Source organism: Monomorium pharaonis, chromosome 8 (assembly GCF_013373865.1).
Source record: "Monomorium pharaonis isolate MP-MQ-018 chromosome 8, ASM1337386v2, whole genome shotgun sequence".
Lineage (NCBI taxonomy): Eukaryota > Metazoa > Arthropoda > Insecta > Hymenoptera > Formicidae > Monomorium > Monomorium pharaonis.
Window position 1 is genome coordinate 5,591,413 of NC_050474.1, and position 22,269 is coordinate 5,613,681.

At 35.5% G+C, this 22,269-nt stretch overlaps 3 protein-coding genes across 8 annotated transcripts; 1 reads left to right on the forward strand and 2 right to left on the reverse strand.

The window, feature by feature from the left end:
* Window positions 1-101: 101 nt before the first annotated feature.
* On the reverse strand, window positions 102-15,114 carry LOC105831666. Of its 4 annotated transcripts, XM_028190350.2 has the most exons (12): window positions 4,979-15,114; window positions 3,609-4,769; window positions 3,323-3,457; window positions 3,121-3,258; window positions 2,859-3,034; window positions 2,299-2,449; window positions 1,835-2,008; window positions 1,621-1,760; window positions 1,032-1,193; window positions 821-955; window positions 600-690; window positions 102-468 (listed from the first exon to the last, which is right to left on the reverse strand). In XM_028190350.2, the coding sequence occupies exons 1-12, from the start codon at window positions 14,259-14,261 to the stop codon at window positions 407-409; spliced, it is 11,808 nt and encodes a 3,935-aa protein (XP_028046151.2). In that variant the 5' UTR covers window positions 14,262-15,114; the 3' UTR covers window positions 102-406. The 4 variants fall into 4 exon arrangements, 2 of the variants coding, with proteins under 2 accessions (XP_028046151.2, XP_036147176.1); XR_004964385.1 differs by having other exon boundaries at window positions 102-955; window positions 1,032-1,760; window positions 1,835-1,998; XR_004964386.1 differs by having other exon boundaries at window positions 600-1,760; window positions 1,835-1,998.
* Window positions 15,115-15,599: 485 nt separating this feature from the next.
* On the forward strand, window positions 15,600-19,658 carry LOC105831677 (chondroitin sulfate synthase 2). Its single transcript, XM_012671981.3, has 7 exons — window positions 15,600-15,985; window positions 16,110-16,894; window positions 16,978-17,285; window positions 17,400-17,990; window positions 18,217-18,492; window positions 18,569-18,752; window positions 18,850-19,658. The coding sequence occupies exons 2-7, from the start codon at window positions 16,249-16,251 to the stop codon at window positions 19,149-19,151; spliced, it is 2,307 nt and encodes a 768-aa protein (XP_012527435.1). The 5' UTR covers window positions 15,600-15,985; window positions 16,110-16,248; the 3' UTR covers window positions 19,152-19,658.
* On the reverse strand, window positions 19,497-22,088 carry LOC105831676 (ell-associated factor Eaf). 3 transcript variants are annotated; one of them, XM_012671978.3, is made up of 5 exons: window positions 21,700-22,088; window positions 21,271-21,502; window positions 20,986-21,189; window positions 20,106-20,365; window positions 19,497-19,806 (listed from the first exon to the last, which is right to left on the reverse strand). In XM_012671978.3, the coding sequence occupies exons 1-5, from the start codon at window positions 21,791-21,793 to the stop codon at window positions 19,712-19,714; spliced, it is 885 nt and encodes a 294-aa protein (XP_012527432.1). In that variant the 5' UTR covers window positions 21,794-22,088; the 3' UTR covers window positions 19,497-19,711. The 3 variants fall into 3 exon arrangements, with proteins under 3 accessions (XP_012527432.1, XP_012527433.1, XP_012527434.1); XM_012671979.3 differs by having other exon boundaries at window positions 21,025-21,189; window positions 21,700-22,086; XM_012671980.3 differs by having other exon boundaries at window positions 21,271-21,560; window positions 21,700-21,834.
* Between the last annotated feature and the right edge of the window lie 181 nt (window positions 22,089-22,269).

The window sequence follows — 22,269 nt, forward strand, 5'->3', positions numbered from 1 at the left end:
AATTTTATTTTCTTTCCTGTTTAAGCAAACCATTAATCTAAATTTCGAAAAGAATTTGATAATCTGAGAGATAAAGAAAATTTACAGATAGATTGGCTAAGATATAATGAATCAGGGTTATGTATAGAAATACAATGTTATATAATCATAATATCTGAAAACACTTTTTGTGTATAATGGATATAATATTTATTTAACATGTTGTTTTTAATATAATAAGTATAATTAATGTGCTATTTAATAGGTATAGCTATATATTAAAAATAGATGTATGCATTGGATAAATGTTACATAGTATTTCAATCAATAATTGAGTCTAAAGTATCTTACAAGCTTCTCCTAGACTACGTAACTATCTTCCGCGCTAATTGCATCGCAATACATCTTCTTACATGTGTATCTTTTGTCATGTATCAAAATCACATTCTGGCAGCTGTGGTCCTCTACGATGCGAGCGTTTTGGATAATCTATGCATAGTTGATGATTATTATATTACATAAAAGTACGAATACATGTAACGCGTAACATGTGAAAAAGTAGGATAAAGAATCTTACATATTTTATATATACATATATATGTATATATAAAAATGCTTACGATTGTTGTAATCTTCATGAGATTGATAAGAGCCTGGGCTAATAACTGGAGCATTTTTTGTGCGATGCAATTCCCATTCATCATCGTGTACCTATATCGAAAATCAGAAACAAAATTAGCTTTAGGCAATAACAATCTTTAATTTTGTTAAATTTATAATAAGGTGAACTTTTTTGAGAATTGTAACAAAAATTTGTCCTATATTTAGCAGTTGTACGAACGTGCGTCTTGCCGCATTTTCTTCTTTCATTTTGTTTTCGACGTTTTTTATTTAGATAAAACTTTCCCTTCTTTTTCTTAATTCTATACCATTGCTGATCTTCATCCTTGATCAAAGGTTGCTCCTCCATGTATTTCTATAAAGTAAACGAATCGATTGTCAATTTTCTATTATCTCTTGTTTAAATTCTAATATTAGCATTACAGTTTTACCTCTTTTTCAAACGAATCTTCCTTAGTGACAACACCAGCTATTCGTTTTATGCAGAATTTCTTTTTAGCGCAGCAAATTAGCCATAATAGTAACAAACATATCGACAGCATTGCGCCAATACTTGCCAAAGTTACCATTACAGCGGAGAAAGAATTCCAAAGCTATGAAAGAAAGAAATTTATGAATATATCATATAATAATTGTAACATTACACTTGTGCACTGAAATCAAAATACTGTTAGATATAATTTTAAAATGTTGTATATAACGTTGAGCAACAAGTGGAAAAAAATTTAAAGAGAATTCTAAATAATAAAATAAGACGGAAATCAAAAATAACAAAACTTCAATTAAGGTTTTATTTTTTAATTATATGTATCTAAATTATATCTAAATATTCACGTGGTTTAAATACATTTTACGTGAAGATTTAGACATTTATAATTAACAAACTACAGTTAATTACGACGTCTTAGTTATGGCTTTGTTATTTTTTACTTTTGTCTTTTCATTTAGAATTAGTCCTTAAATTTCTTTCCATATATTGCCGAACACTATATATTTTACAAATTGCAATTGAACATGCACCATATTATAACAGCCTTTTGTCATTGGATTAGTGCACGTGCGACAAACTCTGGCACCGTGATTCGGCTGATATGTGCCAGGCGGGCATTTCTTACAATGCGATACTCCATCCTCGCTATAAGTGCCCACATTACAAGGAACTGGAAAAATCCATTAGCCATTAGAGTTTATTATTTCACATTGATTCTTCTGATTCTATGCGAATCACACATACCACAACGTATATCACGAAGACCGTATCCTGCTGGACAGCTGGAAAATAAACCGACATTGTTGGATCTCCCGGCGGACACGTTTGTATCGGTCTTTCCTCTCTTTCGTCTTGCGAACGGCGACTTTTTGACGACCGGTACCAATCTCTGCTCATAATGTGGTAATCTGAAAATAACTGTAGTTAAAGAACTCTATAGAGATGTATTGTGAGTTATATAAAGTCGCAACATATTTCTTTAATACAATAAAATTATAAATATTCACTCATTCCACATTTTCTCTTTGAGAAAAACATTTTTAAACAGAAAATTATTTAAAAAATTGTGTAACGTAATAATGTCTTAATAAGAATTAGCTATACAAGCAAACGTAAAATAATGGCTGATAAATTAATTTTTGTATTGTAACAAAGTAGAGGATATGTTGCGACAAAATAAAACGAGTATTTATTATTTAATAACTGACTAGTCTTCCTGAGAAAGATTTGCAAATTTGTACTCAGTATCAGGGAGAGTTTATCTTGAATGGTTTTAAGACAGACTACGTTGCAGCGTTTAGGATCGATCATCATTAATTTAACGATATGCGAAGGAACTAGCAGAATATTTATTGTAATCTGTAACCAAGAATAGCGCTCATTAGTAGATCAAGGTAAAGAAAAATGTACCCTCATTTTAACATAAGGAATGATGAAAATTTTTTTTAGAATTCTTCATGCATTATAGCCTTTCAGACTTTCTGTATTTTTCACAATTTTTAAATATAATTGTATAAGTTTTTGAAAAAGTTTCAGATTTTTACGAACAGAATATTCTTTAGAAATGCTGAGAATGTTTACATCTTTTCTAAAACTTTTTATATATGAATTTTGAAATGTGAATCTAAGATTTCTTATTTTTAAAGAAACTCTTAAAGAAGTTGGAGGTTCTTTTAAACAAATTTTATAAATGAAATAAATATGTAAAAAATTCTTAAAAATATTACTAGACGCTTTGAGAATTTTTTCATTAGTACTTCTCACGTACTTGACTTCGAGAGCAAGTCGGTGTTAAGACATAAGCATTGCAGAAATCCGCTTCGCATATTACGCTGTTCAGTTTTAGGGGTAGATACGTCACCAACGCGTCCAAATCCCTTTCATCGCAAGATCGTACGTGGTAACGATTTTCTCCGTGCACAATGTACCTCGGTAGCGTGACAACTGCGAAAGGTCCCTTTTAGTTCGACAAAGTCAAACTCCATAGATTCGAACTTGTTATAGATTTCGATCAGTAATCAGTAATTTACCTTGCAAATGGATCTCGTAAGCGGTCTCCACGGGTTCCTCGTTGTCGGGGTTGATGTGCGTCATCACGCAAGTATAGTTTCCCGTATCCTTCGCGTTCACGTTTCGCAATTCCAAATCGCCATTTTCCGCCACGAAACCTACAATGAATTCCATCATATTGAAATTTTCTTTCGAGTCTTTTTAAATGTGACGATGCCTTACCGAAGAGCGCGATGCCATCCGCCCTTTTCCACGTGTAGCTCGGTCTGCTGACGCTCGATAGCCAAGTGATACCTTCGCTGTCTCGATTGCAGGGTAAGTTGAGATTAAGGCCGGGTAATGAAACAATATCGTAATCTGGAAAGATTCCTTATTGCTATTTTTACACTTCGATATTAAAGAATTTTAATTCTAATAATTATTAGAAAATTAGACGAAAGAAAAAAAACTTAAAAAGAATTGGCTGGTATAAATTAAAAACTGTACGGAAAAATTGCAACAGGAATACCGCTGTCAAATTCCAAGTCGCTCTTGAAATTATCCTCCAGCTCTTCCAGTTTGATATACTTCTGGCCCTTCAGCGACTCAATGTTGTAATGCGGTTGTGGAAATTCTCTAGTCTCCTCCATGTCGGAATCCGTTGTGATTACTATTTTATCCTGGATGTCTTTATACTTGCTGCAATTAAGTGCTTTAATTTCGTCTAACGGGAAACTTATTCGGTCCAGTAAAGATCTTATGTCGCTAATTACGTTCACGACGTCACAAATGCAATTAAAACAATTATGAAGTTTTCTTTCGCGCGACCTAGGTTTAGCTTTATGGTTAGCGGCAGTGGAATGCGTCAGTTTCTCGTTAGCCTTCTTGTTGTTGGTAGTTTTTACTTGATTCGCAGTCGTCGTTTGACGATAATTACTCTTTTTATTCGCGACACAATTGCCTGTATTATAAATGGAACGTAAATTCGTAACATTCTGTAACGTCTGCGACTTTGCTGGTTGCTTCTTTTTATGTTTGTTTGTAGCGTCTTTGTGTTTAACACTTTGACGCTTCAATTTGTTTGCATTAACACCGCACAGCTTGCGTTTTTTCGCTGTTATTAAATCTTCGTTACTGGTACGCCGGAAATCGTTAAATTTCACTGTTCTCTCTTCTTCGAAACTCCGCTTGTAATCATTCGGTTCGTGCGATCTTTGCGAATCGCGTCTTAATTTTCTCGCTATCTGCCTGGCTCGCTCCATTTTTAACTTGTTACGCAACGCATTTTTTCTCGTTACATTTTTAAGACTGGCACTTCTGTTGTCGATAGAAACTTGCTTCTCCATCTCATTGTTATGAATGTTGCGCTTGTGATAAGATACATTAGACTTTGCTTCGCCAGTTTCGTTTTTAAGAATAACGTCGAAACAGGTTGTCCTGATGTTTGACACGTCGATGGTCGTTTTGTTTTTATCAATCGTATGCAATGCAGCCGATGGTTCTGTAACAAAGTCGAGCTCCCAAAATCTAGTGCCGCCTAAATGATACGACATGCTTTTCTCGATGGGCCACGCTTGATCTAATAATTTTCTTTCATTTTCAGTCATTTTTTTATCCTTGACTCTGTCATCTTTGAATCTTCCATTCTGTGTTTGCGTCGATGTTTCATTCTCCTTGTAATTCATATAATCTATATAATATAAAAATTAGAAAGATATTTGCATATTATAATGTTGAACGCTGTACAAGAAAAGATATATTTTCTAATATTGCATTAAAATCTTGAAAGTTAATGAACTGTAGTACAGCCATAGTGCACAACAGTTTTGTATAATATAAATATGTATAATCAAATAAATTAAAAAATTAAAGTATTGAAAAAATTTTTATTCATCGTACCTTCTATCAAATCCTCGATATAATCTTTTTCATCTTCTATTTTTTTCTCAGCTTCTTCTGACAGTTCATCTTCTTCTAGATCTTCATCTTTCTCTTCGACCTCATAGTATGGTGTTGTAATTTTCTTACCGAATTCAGTTCTATAAATATCATTCGATTCAGATAAAATTGCTGTCAATTTGTCTTTATTTGGTTTAGTAGATAATACTTCATGCGTTTGTTTATCCTCATTATAATTGAGATGTAATACGTTCACCGTATAAAATCCATTTTCTTCGGTTGTTGCAGTTGTTACTTTTTGATTCGAAATATTGTCTCTACTTTCCTTTGACCAAAATCGTTCATTGTTTTCTATTAATGAAACGTCCCTTTTTTGGATACTTGCTTTGTCATCAGTGAGGAAATTATTTCTTTTTTCAGAAATTAAATTATATCTGAAGAAAGCGTTTTTTGTTTTATCTTCCTTATTGTCTAACATAGATATTGCGGTTGGTTGAAAGAAACTTTTATGATCCAAAACACGTTGTTCATATAAAGGAGTTCTATTTAGAAATTTGTCAGTCATATTTCTTTGCATGTCAGTATTAGTTTTAATTGTTTTTTGAAAATTTATTTTTTTGTAAATCCTAGCGAAACCTTTAAAATGTCGCAGCGGCTTCGTGGTTTCATTGCTCAACCATTCATTACGCGACAGCTGCAGATTGTCAATTTTACGCGTAGTGTCTATTATCCTTCCGCGATACCGAAGATCTAATGGAACATCTCTCTTTGGCCTTTTAATTTTTCTCGTACTTTGTAAAGCAAGAAGCTTTCTACTTAATCGACCGACTGACTTCTCTTCATTTCTCTCGGGTATGTACGGCAAACAGATCTTTTTGGTTTCAATGTCTCTTCTTCTTTTATCTAAGGGTATCGTCGTATTTTCTAAAACATTCAAACATATCCGTTTCGTCACGATTTCTTCTTCCTGCGTGATAGTTTTTTTAGGTGTATGATTCGTTCGTTTTTCCTCTTCAATGTCTTTTATTTTTGTATGTTGAGACGTTACCATCTTCGTTGTCATTTGGTTTTCTTTCTTCTCAGTTATCCTTTTAATCTGCGTTGTTGGGACTTTTACAGTGGTTCTTTCAGTCGGCGGCACTGGCGTCGATAAACTTGTGAGCACAGTTGATTTTTTCGACGATGTAACTGACGCTTTTTTCTTCTCAAACTCTTCCATATACTTTTCAAATTCCTTTATATCTCTCTCTAATTTTTTCTCTCTTTCCAATAAAATCTTTTCTCTTTCCTCTAACTTGCGTTCTTTCCAACGCAATTCTTCTTTCAATCTTTCTATTTCCTCTTCTATTTCCTCATATTTTATCTCTGTAGTCGTGATAATAACCAAAGTTGACGAAACAGTTGTGCTAGTAAACTCTAATGCCGGTGAAGTAAATAAAGGTTTACCATAAATATCCGTATAAATTGCTGTGTATCTTTCTGCGGTGTACCAAGCAGGAGTTGAAACTGAAGTTGGACTGACTTCCTCAAATCTTTCACTAAACGTAGCAATGGGTAGTGTGACAAATTTACCAATAGTTGATGTAATTGGACTGGTAATAGTAGGCGAAACAAATAAAGGTTCGCTGTAAAAGGTTACGTAGCTTGTAGTATACGTTTCTTCGATAGTATAAGGAGTCGTTGTTTGAATTGTAGGTAAACCGATACTATATGAATCCGTGACAGACGTAGTTACATACGGCGTCGGAGTTACATAATACGTAATTTGTACTTTTTCTGTTTCTTCTACGGGATATGTAATAGATGTGCTCTCTGTAATATAAGGTTTAACTGTCTCCTCTGTTTCTTCTGCATACGTCATAAATGTACTTTCTTTCATAGTCGTTGTCTCCGTAGTAAATGCAGTTTCCTCCGTGATACTGAATGGAGTTGTTTCAGATACGTAACTTGCGGTATACATTTCTTCGATGGTATAAAAAGTCGTACTTTCAATTGTAGCCAAACCAAGGGTATATAAATCCATAGGTGCAGTGACGTATGACGTTACGGTGACATATTCTTTCTCCTCCTCCTTTGCAATGTATATAATAGATGTACTTTTCTCTGTTGTGTAGTATGTAACTTCCTCTGTTTCTTCTGTAGCATATGTGATAGACGTACTTCCTTCTGTTGTCATTTCTTCTGTCTTCTCCGTAGTATATGTCGTAGATGTAATTTCTTCTGTAACGCTAAATGGAGTTGTTTCACTTGAAATCGTACTAATTTCGACTAAACTCGATGTAGTAAACATATCAAAACTAGGAGATGCGACTTCAGTCTCTGTGATAGTGGAGACTGTCAAATTTGCTGTACCAACAGTCTCAACGGGAGATGTAATTGAGACGGCGATAGTGGTCGTCGTGACATTACCCTCGGTTGTACCAGCTATTATTGTAACATTTTTTTCCTTCTCTTTTTCACGTTGCATCATTTTCCTGCGTTTCTCCTTTTCTTTGCCCCACTGTTTTTCCCTCTCCTTCAGCTTTTCTTCTCTCTCCGCCATCTCTCTCTCATACTGTTTAAGATCATCGAGTCGTTGCAACAACTGTTTTCTCTGTTCTTCTCGTCCGACAGTTTTACTTGTCGTAGTAAATTCAACTTCAGCCTCAGATGTGATAAACGGCGTGATACGCGGAAGGGTCACTTCTTCATCCGTTATCGCCAAAGTAACTTCAGTTTTAAAAGCCTCCTTCTCCGTTAATGTTGTTAGCGCCGGTGATACGGAGAAAGAAGTTAACTTCTCTACAATCTCAGTGTCTGTCGAAACCTCTTCTGCTGTCGTAGTTCTTTTCAATATAATCTCCGGAATTTCTTTAGGCTTGGTGACAAATTTTGGCAAGATAAAGCGTTCTGCATCCGTATACCTGGGAGCAATTGTTAGATATTCAAGTGGTTCTGTCGGGATTCTGAAAGTTGTCGAAGGGGGAAGAGTGTACTCCTCGGTAGTGCCAAAGCTTAACCACGTCGTCGTTGTTGATTCTGTCTCTTCACTCGCGGCAGACGCGGTAAATTTAATTTCTACCTCAACCGTCGTTACATTCTCAAATATCGCCGATGTTGACGTTTCCAAGGAAGAAGTCGAAGTAACTTCTTCGGTATAAGATATTTCCGCGGTAGCCGTCGTTGAAGTCTCATTAGTATAAGTCAATGTAGTCTCGAAAGATGTTGAGTATCTTGTTAACTCGGAAGTCCCTACTTTGTACGGAGTTGTACCTTTGTCAAAAGGCGGACTTGTCGCCTTTTCTGTAGACAATTTTGTATATTTTACCGCTACTGTTGTCCTTTTCTTCGTCGTGGTTTCATATTCCTCGTAATAATGCCATTCGCTCGGTATTCCCGTCTCATATTCTTCGCACGCTTCATATTCCTCTTTGTAGAATGGTTCTTTTGTTACATAATATTCCGTTTCAGCTTCTAGAGTTTCTTCAGTAGTTGCTACCGAAACTGAAATAGCGGCCGTTGTTTCGATAAATAATGTGGTAGTATATATTATTGGTGAACTTTCAGTCGTTGACGTTGTAAATTCTTCTGATACAGTTTCTGGCAATATAGAAATAATTTCTGATACTTCTGGTACAGTGGGAGGCATTTCCGATGTAATTATTATCGACAGAACAGATTCGGAAAATGGAGCGAGTGTCACGATGACTCCAGTTTCTAAAATCGTTATATATTCCGGTCGTTCAGTAGTTGACAAGGGTATAACTGCCATCAAGCTTGTCTCCGTAATTTCTGTGGTAGTTTCTTCCAAAAGTGAAGTAGTAGTCACAGCTGTTATGAGTACTGAGCTGGTACCCGTAACACTTGTCTCTGTTTCTGACACTGTACTTGTTTCAGTAGAAGTTAAAGTAACTTTCGAAAGTGTAGATATTTCCTCAGTTGTTAGGGGAGTCACAGTGACATTTTTTTCAATCAATTCCATTTTTTCGGGTACCGTGGACAAAGTAATCGTTTCGATTACAAGAGGAGTTGCTTCCGTAGTCGTTTCAATAAAATATGAGGGTGTTGTTCCTTCAGTGATAGTAATTTTTTCTGTAGTAAGCCAAATCATTGTACGTTCTTTTGTACTGGTAGCTGTTATTTTTTCTTTTGTGCTTTCGTAGTAGTACTCTTCATATTCTGTTACAGAGAACGTCGTACTTTCGATGGTCTCAGTTAAAAAGGATGAAGTAATTAAAGTAGTTTTGTAAACTGTTGTTCCAGTATCCATTACAATAGTCGTGATTGGAATTTTAGTGACAGTAGGCGTTGTTACCGTAAAATATATAACAGGAGACATTGTACTTTCGAGGATTTCTGTTGTGATTACGGTAGCAGCTGTAGAAACTGTCGCATTCACGATCGTGATGGGTAATGTAGTTTGGATCTTTTCGATTGTAGACACCGTTGTAGAAATTACAGACGATACAGTCGTAGTTTGAGATGTCTCAAGTGAAGACGCTGTCGTCATAGATATCGGGGAGGCTGTAGTTTCTTCTGTTAAAAGTGTAGAAAGCGTAGTGTTCGGCGTTTCACTTGTCGTGCTTGTAATAAGCGTTGCTGTGGTTGGAACTATAGTTTTAAAAAAAGTTGTAACAGGTTTTTTTGTCGTAGTCAAAAATGTGCTAGGAATTGTGGTAGGGAATATTTCACTTATCGTTGTATTTGTAATCAACGGCGTTGTACTTGTTAATTTTAACGTAGGAACTGTAGTTTTAATTGAAACTGTTGTAACAGGTGTTGTCGTAGAAGTGAAAGTGCTTTCAGTTGTTTCCACATGTGTAGTCGAAATCACCATTTCGGTGGTTTCTAAGCTTTCAGTGGATGTTGGAATTTCGGTAATTATTTGAATTTTGGTAGTTGATAGTATTTCCGTAATTGTTGGTGCTTTAGTGATAGTCGTTTTTTTAGTCGTTGGAATTTTGGTAGTTGCTAAAATTTCAGTAGATGTTACAGTTTCTGTAGTTACTACAGTTTCTGCAGTCGTTGGAATTGTGCTCGTTAATGTCTCGACGATTGTCGAAATTTCAGTAAACGTTGATATTTCCGTAATTGTTGGAATTTCGGTGATTATTGTAATTTTTGCAGACGTTGAAATCTCGGTAATTGTCAAATTTTCGGCCGAAGTTGTTTTAATTTCAATAGGCGTTAGAGTTTCAGTGGGCGTGATTGTTTTGGCACTTGTAATTCCTTTAGTAATTGGAGTTTTGAAAGTTGTCAAAATAGATATTGTAGTTTCTATAGTCGTTGGAATTGTACTGGTTGTTGGCATCTCGCTGGTTGTCGAAATTTCAATAGATGTTGGTGTTTTCGCAGTTGTTAAAGTTTGATTAATTGTTCGAATTTCAGTTATTGTAGTTTTTACAAACGTCGAAATTTCCGTAGCTGTTGTTGAACTTTCAGTAATGATTATTGTGGTTTCAGTAGGCGTTGAAGTTTCAATAGTTGTCGGGATTTCTGTAGCTGTTTCTTCCGCCGTTATAGTTTTCTCGATCTGTGTCACTGGGCTCTCGTCTTCTGGTGTTAACGTAGCTATCTCGACCTCTGTCGACGTACTCAAAATTGTTTCTGTTCTTTCTAAAATTATAGGCGAACTTGCGATTGCAGGAGTAATCTCAGTTTTATACAAAATCTCGCTAAATGTAGATTCTGATGTTTCAATTTGAGGACTCTTTGCCAGGGATATCGAAACTGGTATGATGGAAGTTGTAGTTTTAATCGTTAATTCTGTTTCCGTAGTCTTGACTAACGAAAGCGTCGCGAATGTATACAAAGACATATTTGTTTCAACAAATAAACTTTGCGCTATTTCCGTCGCCGAAGTCGTAGAGATAGGTTCCACAGTTTCTTCCGCCGTAGTCACGCTCTCAGCAATTAACGCAGTAGTCTCTTCGACCAAAGTTTCAGTGGCTGCAGGGATCGTAATTTTCAAAGTAATATCCGTCATACCCTCTAAAAATGAAGTCAACAGCATGACAGGTTCGATCGTGTATTTTTCTATCGTCGGAATTACGATGGGAATCTCGGTTACTTCAGTAGTGAATGGCGCAACTACCGTTACGGGTATAGTAATGATCTCAGTGGTTAAGAATGCTTCGTCAATCGGAAGAATTGTTAATTCTGTCGTATAAAATAATGGCAACGTAGTTGGCATTGTAATGGTAAAAGCGCTCAGCGTAACCGGCAGTTGCGCCATTCTCGTATAATGTCGTTCGTCGTAGCTCTCGCTGTATTCAAAATCAGTAACCGTTACATACTCGTATAAAGACGATTCGGTCACTTCGAAAGCTTCTTTCTTTTCCGCTACTGTACTTAAAGCTGTAATTGTTTGTGCCTCGGTGAAATACAGCGAATATGTTAACGCAGAAAATTCTGTGGTTGTAAAAATCAGCGGTGGCAACGACCCCGTTAAATTCTGTGTGGTCACATCGGTTGCGTACTCTACGTAAGGTTTCTCAGTCTTATCCAACAATCGAAGTATGTCGAGATAAGCCGTTGCTTCTTTGTAAAATTGCGGATCAGTGGGAGAGAATTTTTTCTCCTTATCCTTGTTAGAAGTAGATATTTCGCCCGACACTACTTGCTCCGCATTGCGCTGCGTCAGATCGCGTTTGTCATTCGACGAGAAATGCGCAGAATTATCCTTCTTTGTAGACGTATCAAAGAAGGATGCTTTATTCAGTTGCATTATTGATTTGCTTATCTGATGATTTTGTGCGCGTCTACTTGCAAAATTATTTTCCCTCAATATGTTACTTTTAATCAAACGCGACGGTCTTGCAATAGGCGTCGTTGTGCGTTTCATTCTTTTTAATCCGGATTCGATAAACTGTCGCATTGGCTTTACTCGCATCTCGTATAAACTTTTCGTTAGAGACTTCAAATTTCTATTAAATCTCGAATGAGGCAATCTGCGTCCCTCAACGTCGCCTGATTTCGGAGACTCTCCCTCGTTAAATTTTCTCTTTTTGACGAAGTTTCCGCGACCACCCTGTACGTCTGAATTGCTAATCGAATTCTCGCGCTTGCGAGACAATCTCGTTAATTTATTTAAAAAGAGATCGTTGGGTTTTCTTCTAATTTTCACGTTACGTTCTGCAACACCTTCGATCTTAATACGTCTGTTGTCTGAAGACTGATCGTTAACACTTTCTGTAGAGAGATCAGAATCGTAACGATCGACTTTGTCAGCTAGCCTCGCAAAATGTGTGTCCCTTCTGTCCTCTCGCTCGGTCCTCGCTGATCTGACATTGTTTTTTTTATCGCACAGTCTGTCTTGCACGTCGCTCAGGCTCCGATTGACTAATTTGATTGCGCTCAGCAATTTTTGTAACTCCGAGGATAACGGTTTAATTGCCGTTAAGAGAACGCGCGAATTTGCCACATCAGATTGCCCTTTCTTCAATGGCCATTCGGTATCTGGAGACAACGACGTAGATGTCACATACTCTTCCGTATTAAAGAGCCAATCGACTCCGGTGCTATAATTACTAAACGGCGTTTTATCAATAAATCTATTGTCGTAATCGAAATTGATAGAATGAGTTAACTTTTCGTTGTTATATTCGCTTGGAACTGACATTCCGTATTCTTGATTATTTTTGTTTACACCCTCGCTATTTAAAACAGCGTTATTAACCAAGGTGCATGTAATATTCGAAAAGAAAGTATTATCTTTATTTGCAGATGCGTCAAAGGCAGCGCCATGTCGCGTCGCAATGTCATCTATAAAGTCTACTGTAGGTTTATCTTCGTTGCATTCTGTCGAAAATTTAGAGTCGTCTTCTCGATCTTGTGGCATATCGAATACTTCTTTATCTTCATTAGTTAAGTCAATTTCAACATTTTCCAAAGTGACTGGCGTATATATATTGTCGTCGAGGGTGTCAAAAGTATCTCGGAAGCTCGCAGTTGTCAATTCGACACCAAACTCGTTGTACCCCGGAGATTTTTCGTAATTTTCGCTACCCTGAAACAAATTCTCATCGTCTAGTTTTGTCACAGACTCAACACTTGGTTGACCATTAATTCCCTTCAAAGATTCATCATAATTAGGAACATTAAGGGTGGAAGATAATAAAAATGGCGGCAAGTCATAGGGATTGGTTCCGCCGCGTGAATGAACATCCACTATGGAAATATTGTCGTAATCCGAAACGGGAGAAGCAGTTTTATCGGGAATCTTGGAAACAGCGTCGATTGAATTCGGACGAATCTGAAAGGCGACGCCCGGATACAGGAAGTCGGGATAGGACGGCGGCACCGTGGGATTCGCGTTTTCTTCGGGAATACGTGAATCAAGGGTGGAGTATAAATAATTCGCGTTCTCATCAGATAAACGGTGATCGCCTCTCGGAAGATACGCTCTACCGACGTCTTTCACATCGTGGTGCATGTGCGCCTTGAACGAGAGAATAGCGGAGGTTGCATTATCCTTATCCCTTTCTAACGGTTTATATCTCTCAGGTATAATTATTCTATCTACGCCTGTCTCTTGGACATCCTTCAGAACGTACAGGTCCTTAGAAACCGGTACTAATAAAAATGTTTTATTGGACCCCGTTAGACGATCATTAAATACTTCTTCTCTAGAAGTATATGGATTTGAAGAGCTTTTTCGTCCATTGTATCGCCGTTGAAATCCTTTAGGATAGCTGAAGCTCACGGAGGAATTCGCGCCAAGTATTTTAGGACGATACGCAGGGAGCAGCATTTTATTATTCAATCCTTCAAAGCTCTGTACATTGACCATAATTTTGGATTTCGGATTCGCAGTTTTGGAAAGTATTAGATTTCTTTTAGAACCATTCATGTCAAATAATCTCCGCGAATTTGGATATCGTTCGGCGATAGGGAATGCAGCCTCATTGAAGGAGCGATCGTAGTCTAAATTCTCATCGTCTCCGTTAATCATCTCCGTTTTCATCGTCGTAGAGTCTAGATTAATTGTGGCAACCGGAATAGTTGATTCCAAAACTTGCCAGATCGGAAATCCCTCCTCATCGACGTAGTCATCGCCCACGTAATCGTTCCGATAACGCGCGATTTTGCTATGAGAATTCTTCGCATATTTCTTCCCTTTTCGTAGATTTCGTTTGATTCGTTCTAACTTGTCTGGAATTTTACTGCTTTGTGGGGAGCCATCGATTTGATTCTCTATTAGCAATTGCCTGTTGTGCTTATTCACCATTTGAATTTCAGCATCGATAGGTATTTCAGATATTCTACTTTGCGTTGTATTTTTCTCATCAAAAATGTATCTCATGCCGTTACCTGCGAACGTCGGAGAAAGAGATGTTAGAAGAATATATGCGATAATATCAGAACAATTTTACTAACGGTCGTTGATACAAAATAAAGCAAGTTTTTTTTATATAGATATAAAAATTGCGAAGAAGTTTAACGAAGAGATCAGTTGAGAGGAATTTGGTGTCATCCAAATTGTATATACCTGGCACTGTTTTGGCAATATCGCCACCAATCGCGATTCTTGTCGCATAAGTCGCAATGTAAAATACGATAAGAAGAATAATTCGCATAGCGTCATATCACGGGCATTCTTAGAGACGGTCCTTCGCTCACGATTCGCACTATTTACTGCTGTTGCTATTTCGCACGAATTTTCCATGGAGCATCACACAATGCGTATTACGTAAGTATACTGACGTGTAAGTGATACTTGTAGTGCTTTCATCGACATGAAGTTTATAAAGTTCGTGAAGTTTAAGAAGGAGCAATACAACAGTTGACGAACGCAAACGAGAACGTTTTACGTATAGAATTTTATTAATCGATTATCACATTACTGTATATATAAGGCGAATTTTTTAATTTATCGATTGATTAATTATTGAATTTAAAAACTGGCATGTGTTTTGTATTTAGCATTATTTCCCATTTATTTTTACAGTCTGTTAATAATAGTTTGTCTTAAACTGCCATCTGTTTTTTAACATACAGTGCGCTAAATCGTTTTAAGGAGACCGGATGCTGAAAAAAAGAAGAAGCAAAAAACTAAACAGTGTCTTATAATATGCTCAAGCTCGGAGTCGAATAAATTTAGTTAATTATTGGCTAGTTTACATAAATTAAAAATATTTAATATGTAAAAAGATAAAGGGGAGAAAAAGATGTAAATATAAATTCCAAGCAATGCATTTTTAAAAACTTTATTTTATTTTTTTTCTTCCTTTGTTGGAAGAGGGAAGTGTAAGACTATGATTTAACACTCATTAAATCAATCATTGTCTTGTTTCATTTCATTGATAATATCAACAATGATGGTCAATCATTGTAAAATTCAGAAATATCTTAATCTGTCTACGATATAATTATTTAATAAATAGTTTTTTTTTAATTACTTTTAATTTTATGTTCAGATACAAATTTTTTAATTTTATGTTAAGATTTTTTAATTTTATGTTAAGATACAAATATGGAATTATTTTTATGTAACATAAATTTTAATTTATAGAATTATTATTTTATCAGGTCATAATTTCACGTCAATTTATTAATTAAAAAAATTTTTTTTAGACAATTATTTAAAAAAAAAATTTTTTAAGTTTCAGATTTTTAATAAAATTTCTTTTAATACTAGGTATTAGAAAATAAAAAGGCTTGACATTTAAATTAATGCATATGTATGAATTAATTTTATTTATGTCTGTCGTGGCATTTTACGCAGCACGCAGTTTGCGTAGAGATGTAGGCACATTGACATTTGACATACAAGTAGCAGAAAGGAGAAAAGGAGAGAGGGAGAAGGAATACGCGTCTCTCATATCTAAGTTTTCGTAATTTATAGTATTATTTTCTTATTTATTGTACATATTCAAAATCCATGCATAAGCACAATTCAGAAAATTGTAATTTGATTATTGTTAATAAGAGATTTTAATTTAAGCTAAAGCGATGTACGAGTATTTGCACATCGAATCTCATCGCAAAGTTAAGGTTATCGTAAGATTTTGACAAGGTAATATAAAAGTGAGTATGATATGTATATGTGTGAGAATATTATTCATTATTATAAATATTAAATTGACTGACAACTCTATGACAATATTTATTTGTAAGTACTGTCAAAATTATACAATGTTGTACTTTTCAGGATTTCTCGTATCAATTCTGAAGCATGTTTCAAGATAAAAGAGAACTGTGTTTCTCAAGTAATTCTTGAAAATTACTTTCATCATTCTAAGTAATAAAAACAATCTGAGAGAAGAAGCAGATTTCTTAAATATAGGAAAATGAAGACACTATTCAAAATATTATATTCGCTCTGCTGGAACAATGCATACCTGATAATGGGTATATGCATGGGTCTAAGTTTTAGTCTCCTGTTGCTGCCAATTGACGTTGACAGACAGCACGACGTAACGGAATCTTTTGACCATTCCTTAAACACCTTGGAAGATATAGATCCTTATGAACCAAAAATAAACACCGAAAGTAAACCGCAACAGGTACAGAAAGTGAGGAAAGCATTTGTACGTCCAAGATACTATTCCACAGAGCTCGGAATCAGGGAAAAGTTGTTTGTGGGGATTATAACAAACCGCGAGCATCTACACAATAAAGGGGTGGCACTGAACAAAACAATTGCTCATATAGTAGATAAAATTCGCTATTTTATCTCTATACCGGAAGGGACCAAGCCGAATGTTTCTTTTCCTGGGATAGTAGGTTTCACCGACACAAGAAGTATTTTGAAACCTTTCCACGCCCTGAAATACATTGTTGATAACTATTTAGAAAGCTACGATTATTATTTTCTAACAAAGGACGTGAGCTACGTGAATGCGAGGGGTCTACTAGAATTTGTGAATAAAATAACTGTGAGTCAAAACGTTCACATAGGCGTTCAAAGTGAAATTGATACCTATTGTTCTCTAGGTAAAATTTATAAAAATTTATAATTTTAATAGATTTAATTAAGCAGTAATAGTTAATAAATGTGATTAAAATTATTTTTTCAGAATCCGGTATACTTCTGAGCAATTCTGTCATACGAGAAATGAAGAATAATCTAGACTGGTGCGTCAGGAATGCATATTCGGATTCAGACGATGTTAATTTTGGTCGTTGTATTCTCCATTCCACTTCTATGCCTTGCAGCAGTCATATACAAGGACGAAATTTTACGTTTACATGGTTAAAACCTGCGTTTAATTTTGAAAAGAATTTCGTCCATTTGACTGAGCAAAACAAATTCCAGGATTCACTTTCCATATATCCTATCTATGATCACTTGCTCATTTATAAACTTAACATGTATTTTGCCGCAGTAAGTCTTCTAAAATAATATATGAACTATATAAAACATTTACAGAATGATTTGCACATGGTCTGTTACAGAATTTTAAAATATAACATTTATATCATAGTGCGTTATTTTCAGATAAATTCCATTAAAGTTCATAAACAGATTACTGATATACGCAAGGTAATGTCTGCGACTGCACACCTGAGCCCTTCGAATCAACACAATATATCATGGCCCATTGGAAATCAGCCTGGAAACAAACCTTTAGGACGTTTTGACGTTTTACGATGGTCATATTTCAATGTATCTCACGTTTTCTTTGAGACAGACTTCATTAACATCCAGGAATTGAAGGGCGATACTAAAGCCGACATAGATTACGTGATAAACACAGCTGTCAACAATGTTATAAACAAATATGATAACAAATTAAGCTTCGTCAAATTGCTGAATGGCTATCTCAAATTTGATGCGTCAAGAGGGATGGACTATATACTCGATTTGGTATTTAGCGAAGTGGCCACGGGCAAGGAACTAAGGAAGCGAATCGAGATCTGTAAGCCGCTGGGAAAAGTAGAAATCATACCCGTTCCGTATGTGACTGAAAATACAAGAATCAACATAATTATCACTATCGATCTGAGAAAGAAGCAAGACGCGTTAACCTTTATCGAATACTACGCGCAAAACTGTATGGAAAAAAAATGCAAGACCTATCTCATGGTGGTTAGTTCAAGCACAATTTTGAAATATATTATTTTTCTGTATGGTGTTATACAAGTTCATAGTTTTATAATAAAAATATTGAGATTTTATATTTACATAAAATTTTGCAAAATGCTATAATATTTGTTTCATAAAAATTTTGCCATATATAAATTCGGATTCAGAATGTTAAATAACATTTATATAGCAATTAACAATCAATGTATTATACATGTAATTTTTGTAGGTACTCTTGTATAACTCAGGTTCACCGTCGAAAGGTAGAGGCGATATTTATTACGAAGTAAAAACATATGTGTCAATGCTGAATGAGAAGTATAAAAAGGATCAATCAAAAATTACTTGGCTTTCCATACGATTGCCACCCAATGCAACTTCCATAGATTTGGATCCAATGCTGAAAATCGCTGTGACCGACTTATGTGCGCAGAAGTTCTCATCGGAAAGTTTAGTACTTCTCGTGGAAACAGGGACAAAGCTAAAACTGGATTACTTAAACAGAGTAAGTATGCGATATACATCAAGGTTAATAATACATGCAATTATTTCTTCGATTATAATTAATTTGTTATTGTCAGGTTCGAATGAACACCATAAGTCGCTATCAGATATTCAGCCCGATTCCGTTCATAGAATTTCATCCTGATATAATTTACACGAATGAAGCGGCTCATGACGAAGTGGACGTCAACAGCAATTACGGAAAATATGACGAGCAAAACTACAATAATATCGCATTTTACATCAAAGATTACAACGCAAGTATGTGCACATGTCCTTCGTTGTCAACTCATTTCACGAAGTCTGAATATTTTCAAGTATGAATAAAATTTGATGCTTTCGTTGAAATATATTTCAGTGCGACAGACAGTTGAGGCAAACATTCCGTTAGTGCGATCGGACAAGGACATTGCTACTCTACTGAAACTTTCCAAGTACAGCCCTGTAACTTCTTTATTTGAAATGTACGTGTCGTTCAGCGATATACATGTATTTCGCGCGGTAGAACCGACGCTGAAGATAAAATACAAAAGTATCAGCTGCGACGACGCTTCTAACGACAGTATTTATAAAAACTGCCTTAAACTAAGGAACAGTCACTTGGGTAAACGTAGTCAATTGGCTAGACTGGTACTAGATTATCAGAGCTATCAAACGTAAAAAAGTGTAGATTTCTTTGTAAAGATTATATATTGTACATGCAGCATATATAATCTTTACAAAAAAATGCTATTGTAATGTACATTATTCACGGTATGAATAATGATGCTTTATATCTTTATAGAGTAAACAAAAGGTAAAAGATATATGTACAATTGTGTACAATTTAGAACAGAAATATTTAATATCTGTTAAATATTTTTTATATAGATTTATATACAAATCAATCACATATGTCATATATTATATGAGCATTTTATTTATTCATATATTTTATTCTCGAATAAATATTTATAATTGATATAAGATTAGTTTACATTTCTTTCAAATAACAGTGTTCTAAGATTTTCTTTTTTATAATTGTAAAAAAAAAAGAATTGCACTTACTGCAGTATTGCAATACAATGACGACGTGTACATATGTATAAAAATTTTAAGGGATCTGTGTAAATTAATCCATAATCCGCAAAAATGATATATTAATAAACAGATACCGCAGAACAAAAATTATACAGTCGACTTCCTTGGAACACTTTATTAATTCTATCATCATATCATTGTTAATCCGATTCCGATTCAGATAACTGTAGATCATCATTTAAGAGATTGTCCGACATGAACAATGTGGATGAGACATTTGTATTATTCAAATTACCTAAAAAAATCGTATTTTTAAATATAACTGTATAAACAAAGTAAAATTAAAGATACTTTCAATAAAATTATAAATATGAAGTCTGTTCTGTGTATAAAATTAATAGGTTTGTTTTTTATTCCTGCACTGCTGCACTGGTGCAATAAGTTAGAATAAGACAAATATATTTTTTCTCATTCTTACTTATTGCACTAGGGCAGCAATGCAGGAATAAAAAACAAACCTAATATATACATGTTGTATTTAAAAAATAAAATAGATATGATATCTGAATAACCGAATAAAGTCATTTTACTTACTATTAATTGTTGGCACTGAGACATTCTCTGTTTCATAATCACTACTTGAACTATCGGAACTCGAACTACTCGAGCTGGAATCACTCTCCAAGGTGGTTGATTTTGTATTTGACATTGGAATTGATTGAGAGGCTAAGTCCTGCGAGGAGGAAGACCCAGGCATCAATGATGTTGACAATCCAAAATCGTCATTGTCAGATCCAATCATCGGTAGGCTAGCCAAAGTTGGTTGTCCACTCGATGATTGCACAGGCGAAGAGCTGTCATTCGAATTAATTATATTACAGTCTATTTAATAATTTTGTATTAAAATTACTGTTCCACTTAGTCCACAAATGCTTTCACAATCTGATTAATCTATATTGCAAATCATCTAAGCTATAAAACACAAGTTCCTCTGTTCTGATTGGTCAATCAAAGTATCCATAATATTGAGTAGATTATAATAAGGGTGCACTCACGTATGGAGCAAAGAAGCAGAATCCAATCATTGAGAGCACAATATATGAACATACCAGTGCAACTTCACCTTGGATTCCACTTTCTACTCTCCATATGTGAACATTTTTTTAAAGTACTGTAAAAAATAAATATATATAAATTTTTTTATGAAAAAAGAATTGAAGCAAGTAACAAATGGCTGAATTCAACAGAAAAAAGTTTTGCAAGTATTATAAGATTTTCTAATATAATTAGCTCTTGCCTTTTATTCTTGCTAGGTCTAAATGTATAAACCAATTATGTCAAAGAAAGAATTTTACCTCCAAAACTGCTTTTTTATTGAACATAGCTACTGATATGAAAGCAAATTTAAACAAGAAGCAACAAATAAATTTATTAAATCTTTCCCTCAATTAAAAAATTATGTTTAACAATATACCCATTGGTAAATATATTTGGAGAAATAGTTTTATCGTACGGTGATCTCCGTGGCGAGCTCTGTTTAGGATGCAGTTGCAGCAAGGGTTCTTTCTTTTTCCCACTAATAACCTTGGTCCTCCCATTTGCCCTGCCATATGTAGGGCTCCTCTTAACCTCAACTGGCATGGAAGTGTTACTATTGCTATTACGTTTGGGCTCCGCTCTGCGTGAAACAAAAATTTGCAATGTAAACTCAGTGATGTATAATAAATACGCAATAAACGACAGATCGTGATAAACGTACCGTGTCTTTTTAACCTGAACGTTTGCAGTTAGTTTCTCCAACGTAATCTCCCCAGTAATTTTATCTAAAATGAGAACATACTCCTTATTGTAAGGTCTCTGCGAACCTTTGAACACAGTATGAGGAGTGCCAGCGCCGTCCAGATGTGGTACGGTGACAGTTACAGTGTTGTCCGAGCCAACGTCGACTCTGGCCTCCTTAGAGTCGTCGACGCTCGCGGGTTTAAAGTCATCTGTAAAAATCGTGCGATTGGACATGTATCCCGAGAGTATTGCCATTCTTCTCGGCTACTGCAAAAACAGATTCTTCGCTTTACTCCAGACTTTTGTCTGCCAGAAGATACTAAGATTTTCCAGAGGAAGATTCGAATATTGAAACGAGGAATCGCGAGAAGATTTCGCTGTCTCTATCATGGACGATTAGACTTACATTTCAAAGTGTGAAACTTGGTGCTATTGCTCGTGAAGCTGGGTCCCAGCTTGAGTTCGCGGACCTCCGGCCCCAAACCGAGTCGCTCGACCATATTTCCACCTCGACACTCGACACCCTGAATTACTTCGGTCCTTTCTGGTCCTTTCACCTCCGTCGATTCCTCTCTCTTAGTTTTAATAAACAAATAACTTGGAAAATACGGGCGTGGAACACTAATATCCTTCTTTCTGTCCGTCCTTTTTCTCTGCTTCTTACGCCTTATTATTGCACAGCACTGAGGAAACGATAAAATAAATATGGTACATATTGATACATATGCTTGATATTACGGATTGTCGCGGACTCTCTCAGCGCCACTTGGCTCTTCACGGAAGTGACAAATGCGGATCGAATGGCAAGCGCGCACAGCTGACCGGAAGTGCACGCTAATGACTTCTGCGCACAGGACGCGCAGCGAAATTTAGCGCGGTAATCAATCAAATAATTAAACATAGGCTGCTGCGCATGAAGCAGTTTAATTACTAGGATTATGTTCGAAACTTCCTTCTTGAAAAAAATTTTGACTAA

Excerpts from the sequence above, each read along its gene's own strand:
- LOC105831676 (XM_012671978.3), bottom strand. The coding sequence starts at position 21,793 with ATGGTCGAGCGACTCGGTTTGGGGCCGGAGGTCCGCGAACTCAAGCTG. Across the intron at positions 21,503-21,699 it reads CAAGTTTCACACTTTGAAAT|ATGACTTTAAACCCGCGAGC; the intron begins GTAAGTCTAATC and ends CGATTTTTACAG. Across the intron at positions 19,807-20,105 it reads CTCAGTGCCAACAATTAATA|GTAATTTGAATAATACAAAT; the intron begins GTAAGTAAAATG and ends CGATTTTTTTAG.
- LOC105831677 (XM_012671981.3), top strand. The coding sequence starts at position 16,249 with ATGAAGACACTATTCAAAATATTATATTCGCTCTGCTGGAACAATGCA. Across the intron at positions 17,991-18,216 it reads GCAAGACCTATCTCATGGTG|GTACTCTTGTATAACTCAGG; the intron begins GTTAGTTCAAGC and ends TAATTTTTGTAG. Across the intron at positions 18,493-18,568 it reads AACTGGATTACTTAAACAGA|GTTCGAATGAACACCATAAG; the intron begins GTAAGTATGCGA and ends TGTTATTGTCAG.
- LOC105831666 (XM_028190350.2), bottom strand. The coding sequence starts at position 14,261 with ATGAGATACATTTTTGATGAGAAAAATACAACGCAAAGTAGAATATCT. Across the intron at positions 1,761-1,834 it reads TCTTCGTGATATACGTTGTG|TTCCTTGTAATGTGGGCACT; the intron begins GTATGTGTGATT and ends GGATTTTTCCAG. Across the intron at positions 1,194-1,620 it reads CAAAAGGCTGTTATAATATG|CTTTGGAATTCTTTCTCCGC; the intron begins GTGCATGTTCAA and ends TTTCTTTCATAG.